Below are 12,500 nucleotides of genomic sequence, written 5' to 3'. Positions count from 1 at the left end.
CACAAATCCTCTCCCCGCACTAAAGGTGAAGCTCCGCCGCGGCCAGGTGAGGCGGCGGGCGAGGCGCTAATCAGCAACAGGTGAAAGGAGGGCGTGTTTGCTGCCGGCAGGTGAGGGGAGGGGAGGGGAGGGGAGGAAAAGGGGAGAGAGAGGAAGGAAGGGGAGATGACGTAAGAGGAGGTGGGAGAAAAGGCTTGTACAGGGAGAGAGGAAAGATATTAAGACGAGCAGGAAAGGGGAGATGAAAGGGAAATTAAGGAAAAGTGAAGGGAGGAAATGATTTGGTTGAGGAAAAGGGAGTATAGGGAAGAGGCAAGATATTAAGAAGTGAAGGAAAAGGAAGATTGAAGGGAAATTAAGGTAAAGCGAAGGGAGGACATGGTTTGGTTGTTGAAAAGGGAGCATAGGGAAGAAAGTTAATAAAGTGAAGAAAGAAAACTGTGAAGGGAACTGAAGGATAAGGGAGGAAAAGGAAAGGTAAATGGAAGGAGTAACTTAGAGAAATGATGAAAAAATAAAAAACAAAATGCTATGAAAGCTATTGGAAGTATTAAGATTGAAAGAAGGAATAGGAAAAAAGAAGGGTAAAGAGAGGTAATAATAAAACAAATATGAGAAAGAGAAAATATAAAGAAAATGAAGGAAAAGGAAATTGTGAGGTGAAATATGTAGAGGAATCAAAGGAATGGTATATAAAGGAAAGGAGAAGGGGATTAAGGAGATAAATGAGGAAGGAAGGAAGGAAGGAAGGGATAGAAGAAGGGTCTGGAGGAAGAAGAGGGGAAGAAACGAAAGGAAAGACAGGGAAGGAAACATTAAGAGGATGACAGAGAGGGGGAAGAAGAGGGGGAAGAAGAGAAAAGATGAAGGTGATGGAGTGAAGAGAGAAGGGAGGAATGGATTATAGAAGAGAAGGAAGGGGAGGGAGGAAAGCCTAAGAGGATTAAAGAAAGAGGAAGTGGAGGAATTGAGAGAGGAAGAGATAAAGAGGGGAGGGAGAGGAAGTGGAAGAAACGAAGATAGGAAGGAAAGGATAAAGTTAAAGGATATGGAGAGGGGAAGAGAGAGAGGAGGAAAAAACATAGAAGGGAGGAAAAAGAGGAAAAGAGGAGGGAAAGAGTAAGAAAGAAGGACTGCAATTTCTTCTTTCTACTTTACTTTACTTTACTCTCTCTCTCTCAGTCGTTTTGATCCTCCCAAGTTTTTTACTTCAATGAATATAAAACTTTTTCATCTGGACGTCATATTGAGAGTGTCTTGGAACTTACAAATTTTCTCTCTCTCTCTCTCTCTCTCTCACCACTTGCTTTATTTCGTCTCCTTTTCCATCCTTGATATCTCTTTATCTTGCTCTATAAGTCTATTTTTTTTACCGACTCTCTCTCTCTCTCTCTCTCTCTCTCAGGAAGGAGGAGGGATGGAGAAAAAACGTCTTAAGCGCCTCCTAACTTCTCCCGACATGCAAAAAAGATAAATTGATGAAGTTACACTCTGCTTTATGGCGGAAGATAAAAGTGAGGTGAGGCGGGTGAATGAATTTGGCTGCTCTCTCTCTCTGAATTCTGTTTTTGCTTAAACTTTCTTTTGCCTTTATATTTCTTTTATCTTGTTGTATCAGACACTCTCTCTCTCTTACTGAACCCAACACGAAAAACAAATATAGAAAGAACACACACACACACACACACACACACACACACACACACACACACACACACACACACACACACACACACACAATCTCTGGGACCCAAGTCCATATTATGAAGAAAACCACAACAAAACATGCCAAAGTTATATCAAACCTAAAGGGAAAAACGTCTGACTCGAGTAAACAGAAGAAAGAAAGAAAAACCAGCAAGAAACTCTGCGGGATATGTAAATAAGAAAGAAATGGAAAGTATGAGAAGACGCCGAGACATTGCAACATGGGACAAACTTGATGTTTTTCTTGTTTTTTTACTTTTGTTTCGACTTCTGATGTGGTGTATACTTCGAAAACCAAATAAATGAAACGAAAACACCAAAAATGTCTTGATTAATGTGAGTATCAGCGATAGAAAAAAGATAATTAGTAGCTGAAATGTGTATCTTTGCGTCATTATCTTTACTTTTCTCTTTTTGAAGTAGTCATTATCTAAAAAAAATGGATAACTTGAATAGATATAATAGAAAATAAGGAGACAGAAGTAATTAGATATCTTATGTTTCCCTCAGTACAATCATTTATTCACTTATATTTCTGAAGTGATATCTATCTCAAAAACAAGAACCTACACCACGAACTGTCCAGAAAATATAAATAGTAAATGAATAAATAAATAGAAAATCACAGAGAATTGCAAACTTGTACCTTCTCCCCCATATATATTGTTTGTGACGCATCATTAACTTCTACTTAAAAAAAAATTCCTTAAGTAAAATCACAAACTACCCGGAAAATGTAAATAACGAAATAGAACATAAGAAACAGCCAATTGTTAACCTATACCATCCTCATACTCTATATATTTTGACGTATCCTGACCTTAAAAATAAGATAAATTAAAATCACAACACACAGAATAGCTAACTTAGTCTCCCCTGCATTTTATTATTTTTCTTTACTTCTGATAAGGTTTCGATTTTTACCCCACACAACTTCACCTTTACTTTCTCTCTATAATTAAAGATGCAGGCGTGGAGAGAGAGGCAGAGAGAATTTCTAAGTTTGTCCTTCCCTTTTTACTTTTCTACTTTTCTACCACACTAAAACTATTTACTAACACTTGCATTGCTTCTTGACTGACTAACGCACTGCTTACTAACACTTTCTACCACACTTACTTACACACATTTACTAACACTGCCTACTGACTTATTAACACACGCTGCTTACTAACACTCCCTAAACTACGCGTTACCGCTGTGCTAACATTCGCCTCCTCTTTAAAATATTTTCTTTACCTTGAATATTTAATGGAATGTAGGATGTGATTTTAAATTCTGCGCTACTTAACTTTCCGCGGCGTCCTTGATATATTAATAAACCTTTTTCTCTTGCTTTATTAACTTTGTTCTCTTCGTCTTTTAAAAGGAACGATATTTTTTGGAAGAGTATTATTTTCAATGTTTTCCTAAGTCTTTGGTCTGGCTCGTCTACTTAATAACAAAAAACTTTACATGAATATTTTAGTGCAACGAACCCTGAAGTTTCCCTTAGTTTACTTTCTATCTATCTATCTATTTATCCATATGTCTATTAATCTACCTATTCATAACTATTTTTACCTTTTTCGGCATCCATTCCCATTATAGGATCAACACTTTTTACACCTATATCCTGTTTACCTGTCCCGTCGCTAATCCGTCCCCTTAAAAGCTCTCTGCCGGTAAATCTTTTCATCGACACTCACGCTTGAATCAGTAAACACGGCGCGCAATTACTGAAAGCCTCTCAAGTTCTCTCGCCTTAATTGGCAGTCACGTCACGCCTACTCTAACACGCTGAGCACTTCCAACAAACACTCTGTTATGTCAAGCACCATTGTGTGACATTAACGACAAAAGCCGCAGTGGTACTTTTTATGTATGTATATATGTATGTATGTATGTATATGACACTCACACATTTGGTTTCTAACATGTATAGATGAGAAAATAGCGCTTCGGTACATTTTATCTACTCCATATCTATACACGATAAGTCTGTCGTTGTTTTACTGTCCTATGTCATGTATTATGTATGTGAGAAGGTCATATTGTATTCACTTGTATGTATGTTATCTACGTATTGTTTCTTGGATCATACTTACCTCATATATAATTAATATCGATAGTGCCCATGGAGGAGAAAAAATAGTACATTGTTTTCTTTTTATATATGTACAGAAGAAGAATGAACGACCTTATGGAAAGTGAGAGGAGGTTTACATGCAGTACTTTAGTAACTTTCTAATGTAATACGTCCTTTTTTTTTTCTTATACTCGCTCTAAAATATATTCTGCAATGACATTCCCTTTAATTCATCCCGTGGGAGAGCAAACACACACACACACACACACACACACACACACACACACACACACACACACACACACACACACACACACACACACACGCACGCACGCATCAGCCCATCTTTGGAATTAAAAAGCCCCGTAATCTACATTTAAAACTCGCCTCCCCGTTCTGATTACTGCTCATTATACTCACTCTGTTGCCGGGAAAAAAATGCCTTTCCCCTCATAGATCACGCGCCTCATTACCCCCCACCTCTCTCTCTCTCTCTCTCTCTCTCTCTCTCTCTCTCTCTCACCTACTCTCTATTATCACACGTATTTTCTCTTTTTTCGTTTCTTTAACTTTCTTTTTTCGGTTCTTATTTTTGGCACTAATTTTCTTACTTTCTTTTTTGCCTTATGTCTGTGTTTGTTGGTCTATCTATCTGTCTTTCGGTTTGTTTGTCTGGTTATATCTTTCTATCTCTCTCTGCTTTCCTTCTTTTCCTATATGTCTGTCTTTGTTTGTATGCCTCTAGGTCTTTCTTCATGCTAGTCTGCCTGTGTGTCTGTCTATCTATCTGTCTGTCTGTTTCCTTGCTCCATCAATCACCTGCTTTTCCTTCCCTTCACCTTCGCGTAGAACAGAATAACCTCATCCCTCAGAGGTTTCCATTCCCTTCCAGCGTGATATACTCTCCTCTACAGCTTACCTCGCCTCCTCCTCCTCCTCCTCCTCCTTCCCTTATGAAGCTTCGAGCACGTGTATGGGTGCTCCTAATACCCTCTCATCCCCTTTGGCACCATATCACACCGGGTTAGATTCTCCCTCGTAAGATGTAAGGCTATGAAGTAGCATAATCTCTCCTTGTATGGCGGAAGGGTTCGGCTCGCGTGGGTAGCGTGAGGAATACTTTATCTGAATCTTTTCTCTTTGTGTGTGCCTTCTTAAGTAGTTATAGAAGGTTACAGTGTCCTCATAAATCACTGTTGTTTATAAATGAGTCCCTTGGGATAGATTTATATGGAGTGTATGGATGGAAAATCTTATGTTCGTTTTCATAAAGGTATCTAAACATTTTAACGTTCTGTAGATTACCTAAAGAATAAATTTGTGTTATATATTTTTTCCCATTTAATTAGTAGTTGAAAAATTGTGCAAAATGTCCCAATAATTATACACATTGAGTGGTATGCTTTCTAATGCTAATCCTTTTGTAGCCGAAGCTTTTTTCATATTATTCAACTCTCTAAAGAATTCCTGAACACTATTATTACATCTCTTTCATTAGTAGTTGAAAAATCGCGCAAAATCCCCCTAGAGTAAGAAAAGCATTGAGTGATACCTAATGTTTTAATGCTCATCCTAACAAAGTAACCTGAAAGAATCTCCCTTCGTCTGTATTTCCTCCTGCCTACGACTTAAACTCTTCCTCCTCCCGAAATTGACCTCTCTTTCGACCACTCTTAACTCTTTTTTATAGGGGCAGTGATTAGCCGGCTTTTTTTCTCATTATTATTTTACCCTTGAGCTATTTCCTTTACTGTAAAAAGACCTGAATCTGTTTTCTTATATAATTTTCAACTCTCTAAAGAATACCTGAATAATATATAGCCTACTGCGTTCCTCTCCTCCATTAGTAATTGAAATGCGGATCTCAAACCCCGAAGAGTTTTACGACCCTTCACGCCAACCACTTCAACATGTACCCTCAACCTCGTGCTAATGGTGGCAGTTTGTTTCTGTTATTGGCTTCATTGTTTTAATTACGGCACACTAGTAGAAGATGGGAGCTTATTCCCCTCTCCGCTGGCACAACAAAAAAAAGGGGGAGGCTCGTTGTGCGTACGTGACTGATGTTAAGCTTTGGTCCATTAAAATTTTTGTGATGCGAATCCTCCCATATCGAACCCATTAAACATATGACCTTAAAAACACACACTTACGCACGTACACATTCTCTCTGTATCTAATTATCTATTTATCTGTTTCCCTATTTATCTATCTAAGTTTATCTATCTTTCACCTGCAAAAGTAGTAGAACGTGTTATTTTCACTCTATCTATCTATCTGTCTATCTTTAACTATCTATCGACCTCATCTGCTTGATCCAGAAAACACGAATTATCTCTCCTCTATCTATCTGTATGTCTATCTATCCATCTTTCTATCTCTATCTCACATGCATGATCCGTAAAATAACTATCATTCGTCCCTCTATCTCTCTTTCTATTTCTCTCTCTTTTAAATGCATGCTCTAACTATATATCTAGCTCTTTATTTCTATCTCTCTATCACTCACTCTATCTTTCGCTCTTTCTCACCTGCATGATCCGCAGAATGAGTGTCATCTCGTTAAAGTTGTACTCCATCGAGAACTGGATCTGTCCGACGTTTTCTGTGGGCTCGGAGGTGTCGATGTACATGTCCACGAGGCTGAGGGAGCGGTTCTGGAAAAAGGCCATCTGTCGGAAGAAAACGGCGTGAGGTTAGCTGGTGCGGGTCCCCTTTTCCTAAGCCTCTCATGCAGCTGGCTCCCTCTCTCACTCTCTCTCACTCCCTCTCTCTCTCTCTCTCTCTCTTCCTTTCTCTCCTTTGTGGGCCAGCTACAGTAGAGGCTTACTTTAGTGGTTAGGTTTAAAGTTTTCTATGATAATGTAAAAATATAGAAGGGGATACTCACGAAGATTTGACACTGAGACAGGATCAATCAATCAATCAAGAGGCGTAACAATAACAAGTAGTAATAATGATAGTGGTAACAGTAGTAAACAGGGACACTGATCACAATAATAAGAATACTGATAATGAGAGGAACAAGAACAGGAACAGGAAAAGTGATTACAACAACAACAGTTACGTGGGGGGAGAAAAAAATAGGAGTAAATTTTTCTTTTATATATATGTACAGAGGTAGAATGAATGACCTTACGTGAAGTGGGAGGAGCTTTAAATGTAGTACTTTAGTTAGTCTGTAATATATGTTACACTCTTATTGGTTTACTCAGTTATATTATTCCTAACGTATATTGCCCATTTTCTTTAATTCCTAACATTCCGTCTTCTATTTTAGTTATATGTTCATTTGGAAGATAGACTTAGCTATTTTCTATTAACTCTGATATACTTTTAAAATAATGACTACCTGTGTCTACCTTGTCTAATGAGTTTTCTTCTGTCGTGTGGCTTTCATTATCATTATTGTGGTTGTTATTATTTTTCTTATTAAGCTCAGGTCAATATGTAGTGCTTTCTTTTCTTCCCGTCTCTTCCGCCCTCTCCTCTATGTCCTAATCTCATCCTACCCTTCCTTCTGCCTCTTCCCAGCTTTCTTTTCCTTTCTCATCCTCGTTTTTTTTTGTTTCCGTCTATTTCACATTCTCCATGTTCTGTCCCATCCCGGCTCTTTCATATTTTCCTTCATGTCTTTCATCTTACTCTTCCAACTGCCTCTTCCCAACTCTCTTTTCCTCTTCCATTCACGTTCTTTTATTCCCCATCTCTTTCACCCTTTCCGTTTCTCCGCAAGACCCTTTCATCTATGCCCTCTCTCTCTCTCTCTCTCTCTCTCTCTCTCTCTCTCTCTCTCTCCACGTTCCATCCCTTCCCGTTCCTCTGCAACAGACCCTTCCATCTACGTTCTTTCGCTCCCTATCTCTTTCGCCCTCTCATCTACGTTCTGTCCCTTCTCGTTGCTCCTACAGTGAACAGACAGACAACAGACAATCGCACAATGGTCGGTCGTCTTTCTTCCTTCCTTCCAGTCTTTACCCGTCGCTCGCGTCTTCCTCCTCGCCGGTTCTGATGCAGACGCTTCTTTCTCGTCCCTTTTCTTCCTCGCCGACGGTAATTCGAGTCTTCAGATGGACAAAAAAAGCGAGGGAGTAAAAAATAAATCGCTCGCTCCGGGGAAAGAATTGGATTTACGCGGTTTTGTGCTTCGCCACGCGCTAAGCCGGGGACGGATGACGGTTTTGAAGGTCCTTTTAGAATTGGGAGTAGCAGTAGCGGTAGTAGTAGTAGTAGTAGTAGTAGTAGTAGTAGTAGTAGTATCAAAACCTTTCCTCATCCTCTTTCTCTTCTTCTGATCCTCCTACCATCGCACTAACAAAACAAACCTCTCAAACGAAAAACCAAACCTAAAATAAACCAAAACACGACAAATAAATAACGGGACTCAAACACTGCGCACCGAACGAAAAAAAAGGACGACTCAGCAGGACCGCCACCAACCACCCAACGAACGAGGGACCATCACAGAAAACGGAGAACGGCGGGGGAAGCGAATGTCGGAAGGGGAGAGTCAAGTAAAGAGGAAAAATTACTGGCACGGCGGGGTAAAAAATGGATCTTTGGTAAACGCGCGTTCGTCTTTGGGCCATCAGACCTGCCACTACCACCGCCTGCCTGTGACGAGGGGAAAATGGCGAAGACAAGTACGGGAGGGAAGGAGAAAAGGATGGAGGAAAGGAGGGAGGGTGAGTAAACAAGAGGAAATGAGGGAAGGAGGATTAAACGGTAGGCAAGGAGAAAGGGAGGAGGGAAAAGGAGGGAGAAAGAATGAACAGAAGGAAACAAGAGAGAAAAGAGTGGGAGAAGAGAGAAGTGGAGAGGGAGAAATAGCAAAGAAAATTACAGAAGGAAGGGAGGAAAGGAGGGAGAAGAGGAGGAAGAAAATACAGAAAGAGAAAATAGAATAAGCAAGAGGAAAGCAGGAAGGAAAAATAAACAAAAGGAAATGAACGAGATTAAAACAGTGGAAGAAGAGGGAAGGAGGAAAGGAGGGAGGAAAAGAGGGAGAATAAGATGAAGGAAAGGTTGGAGAAAGAGTAAACAGGAGGGAGGGAGAATTAGCAGAAGAAAATGAGGGAGAAGGAATAAGGAGGTAAGGAGGGAGAATAAACAGTAGGAGAAGAAGGAGATAACGGAGGAAGGAAGGGAGGAAAGGAGGAAAGGAGGGAGGAAAGGAGGGAGAATAAACAGGAGGAAGGGAGCGAAAAAGAAAGAGAGAGAGAAAATAAACTGGAGGAAGGAAAGGAGGAAGAATTAATAAACAGAGGGAAGAGAAGGAGAGAGAATAAACACCAAAAATAAAAGTAGGAAGAAAAAATAAAACAGGAGGAAGAGAGAAAAAGAAAGAGAATAAACTGGAGAAGAGAAGAAAGAAGAATAGCAAGGACAAACCAAATAAAAGGAACGAAAAAAAAATAACAGTAAAAGTATAATAGAGAAAAAGAAAAAAAAATGGCAAAAGGAAAAGAGGAAGAAAGAACGAACAGAAGGAAAGAGATGGAGAGAGAATAAACTGGAGGAGAATAGGAAAGGATAAGAGGGACAAACCAAATAAAAGGAACGAAAAAAACAGTAAAAGTGGAAGAGAGAGAGAGAGAGAGAGAGAGAGAGAGAGAGAGAGAGAGAGAGAGAGAGAGAGAGAGAGAGAGAGAGAGAGAGAGAGACACCCACGAAAAACGGGCAAGAATGCAAAACACGACGACAATAGAAGTTTAATTGGAGTAGCGGAGATGCCGTGACACGCGCGCCGGGTCGTTGGTTCTCTCGTGAAGTAGAATTTTATGGACGTTCTTCTTATTTCTCTCTTTATTGTAGCATTTTATTATTTATCTCCCGCTTTTTCCGTCTTTTATTTCTTTATCATTTGGTTTGACTTTGTGATGCGGTATTTTATTTGATCTATTTTCGTTATTTTTTGTTTTAGTTTTCTGTTTCTATCTTTATTTTCCTTTTGTTATCCTTTTATTTTGCTTTTACTGATTTTATTTTTCTAATCTCTTTCACATTTTTTTTTATCGTTTAATTAAATCTTATAATCTTCTAGCTTTATTTGGTCATTTATTTTTCGTTATTTCTTGATCTTTCTTCTGTTTCCTCTTCCTCTTATTTTCATTCCTTGTCTTTGGCCTCGTGTGTGATCCAGTCTTTATTTATTGCGTATTATTATTTTCATTTATATTTTTTACTACTGTCATTATTTTTTGTGTTCTGTTCCTGGTCACTTTCACTTTTCAAACAATTTTTTTTCCTTCTATGTCTTGCTATCGTTTGATCTTCTAATTATTTTCTTTTATTTACTTTCTTTCCCAAGTTGATTTCACCTTTCCTTCCCTTTAATCTTCTCTGCTTTCTTGATTCTCTCGTATATACTGAACTTCACGCTTTCCTTCTTTATTTTCCTTCCATTTTTCACGTTATTTTTCTTCCCTTTTGTCTTCTGTCTTCTCAGTTCTTTTGTCTTGACCATTATGTCTTCTGAATTCTTCGTTTGTCTTCTTGATGCGCACGCCTTTCTTTCACTTCATTCTTTCTCTCTTTTCCTTCCATTCTTCACGGTCTGCTTTTTCTTCACTTTGCAGTCTTCATTTCCTTGACCTGCTCTCTCTCTCTCTCTCTCTCTCTCTCTCTCATGGTCACGAAGTCGGGGCAGAATCCTTCCCAATAACACCTTGCTGCGTCCCCTTAATTGACTTTATCTGTCCAATTCGCCTCCAACAATCGGATCCATCTACTGCCTCCTCCTCTCTCTTCCTCAATCCGTTCCTTCCTTCTTTCCGTCCTTCGTTTGTCCTCTCTTTCTCTTCCCTCTTCCGTAACTAAGTGTCTGGCTCTTATCTTCCTCAATCACTTCCTTCCTTCCATCCTTTGTTTATCCTTTCGTTCCTCCCTTCACTAGTCCTTCCTATTCTCCTCTTTTGCCCTACATTTGCTTCATCTATCTATTAAAACCTATCTCCTTCAGCCTCTTCCATTCTTTTATTTTTTTGTTTCCTTTTATCCTTCCTTTCTTACTTTGGGTTATCCTCCTTTCCTTCAAGTTTCTTTCCTCCTTCTATTACATTCCCTTCTCTTCTATTTTTCTGCCTCTCCCTCTTTCTATTCTCAGTCGCTGTTTGCTTTCTTCCCTATGTTATGCACGGAAATTTTCACTTTACTTAACTCCTCCTCCTCCTCCCCTTTCTTATCTCCCTCCTTATAAACTATCGCTTATTCCTTTCTGCCTAAAATCCTCCCTTCCTTCCCTCTCACCTGATCACTATGCTCCCTCGCTTTTGCCTTCCACTCTTTCCGTTCTTCCATTCTCCCTTTTGACCCTCTTCCGTTCTTCTTGTACTCGGTCACCTTTCCCTTCCATTCAACCTCACTTCTTTCCCCTTCTTCCTCTCTCCCTCCTACCTGTCCCTTTGGCTACCTGGAATCTGAGGTCGTCCATTGCGTTAGCCTTTTATTAGTCTATTAATCTTAGGGAGGAACTTCTAGCGGCCGTCATCCCATTATTTACGAGGACTTTATTGTATTAGTTCCCGTATTTAACAAAACTTTGGCTACTCCATTTATATCCCTCCTCTTTCGGAAATGGTGACCTCTTCTATAACTTTTTTCCACTCTCTTTCTCTCTCTCTCTTTAATTTGATGTTGGTAGAGGTTAGGTACTAAGTTTTAATCTGCGTGTATCTATTTGTTCATTATGTTTCTATCTATCAATGTGTGTGTGGAGGTTAGGTTAGTTTTAATCTGTGTGTGTATCTATCTATCTATTCATTAACTTTTTCTCTATCTTCGTGTGCGGAGGTTAGGTTCGTTTCAATTAGTAAGTATCTATGTATTCAATAAGGTTTTCTCTCTATCTATGTGTGTGGAGATTAGGTTAGTTTTAAAATGTGTCTATCTATCAATTTCAGTAGTTTCACTCTCTATATGGGTGTGGAAGTTTGGTTAGTTTCACTCTATGCATTTACCTATTTCAATAAGTCTCTCTCTATCTTCGTTTGTGGAGGTTATGTTAGTTACAGTTTGTATGTATCTATCTATTTCAATACCGTTTCTCCCTTTATGTGTGAGTAGAGGCTATGTTAGTTTCAATTTGTATGTAGTATATCGATTTAGTATATACTGTATTTTTAAGAAACTCCTGATTTGAATTTAGTTCCCTACGCTCTTTCGAGAATGGTAATTTCCTGAATAACGTTTTCAATAACAATAACTACTTTTTCAATGTATCAGTCTGCCTCTAAACATCTCTATCTATCTATGAGTAACTGTATTTATGAAACTTTAAACATTCTTATTATTTATATTTCGAAAACACTCATAACATCTAATTATATCTATTACTAATTGCATTTCTAATATTTTAACTTTGCTAATGAATTATCTTAAAAAACCCAAGACCTTTTCTATATTTCATTCTGTTTGCCTATACACATATCTATAAGTAACCATAAGTGACCAATTATATTTCGAAAACCCTGAACATTTTCCTATATATCAACCTGTCTATACATATATCACATCTACAAATATATATTCACACATCATTCTTATTTATGGCATATATTAGGAGCAGCATATAAAGCCTTACCGTACTTAGAGCCCTTCTTCACTCATCTCATACCATCTACGGAACTCTCTACACTAAGTCATACGTTAATCTAATCGCACAAACTCCTTTAGTTATAATGGCACAAATAAGGAATAATTAATAAACTCTAGGAAGCACCAAAAA

At 38.7% G+C, this 12,500-nt stretch overlaps 1 protein-coding gene across 9 annotated transcripts in view; it reads right to left on the bottom strand.

The window, feature by feature from the left end:
• Positions 1-12,500, bottom strand: part of LOC127007909 (synaptotagmin-7-like) — a 140,895-nt gene that overhangs the window by 39,284 nt on the left and 89,111 nt on the right. For 5 of the 9 annotated variants that reach the window (XM_050879397.1, XM_050879393.1, XM_050879394.1 and 2 more), the window contains one exon: positions 6,307-6,447. In XM_050879397.1, the coding sequence (XP_050735354.1) occupies positions 6,307-6,447 (141 nt within the window). The remainder of the gene's footprint in view (positions 1-6,306; positions 6,448-12,500) is intronic. The other 4 variants (XM_050879395.1, XM_050879396.1, XM_050879392.1 and 1 more) reach the window with 1 other exon arrangement.

The sequence above is a fragment of the Eriocheir sinensis genome, chromosome 36, assembly GCF_024679095.1.
Source record: "Eriocheir sinensis breed Jianghai 21 chromosome 36, ASM2467909v1, whole genome shotgun sequence".
NCBI classification, from domain to species: Eukaryota; Metazoa; Arthropoda; class Malacostraca; order Decapoda; family Varunidae; genus Eriocheir; species Eriocheir sinensis.
This window is presented reverse-complemented; position numbering and strand designations above follow the sequence as displayed.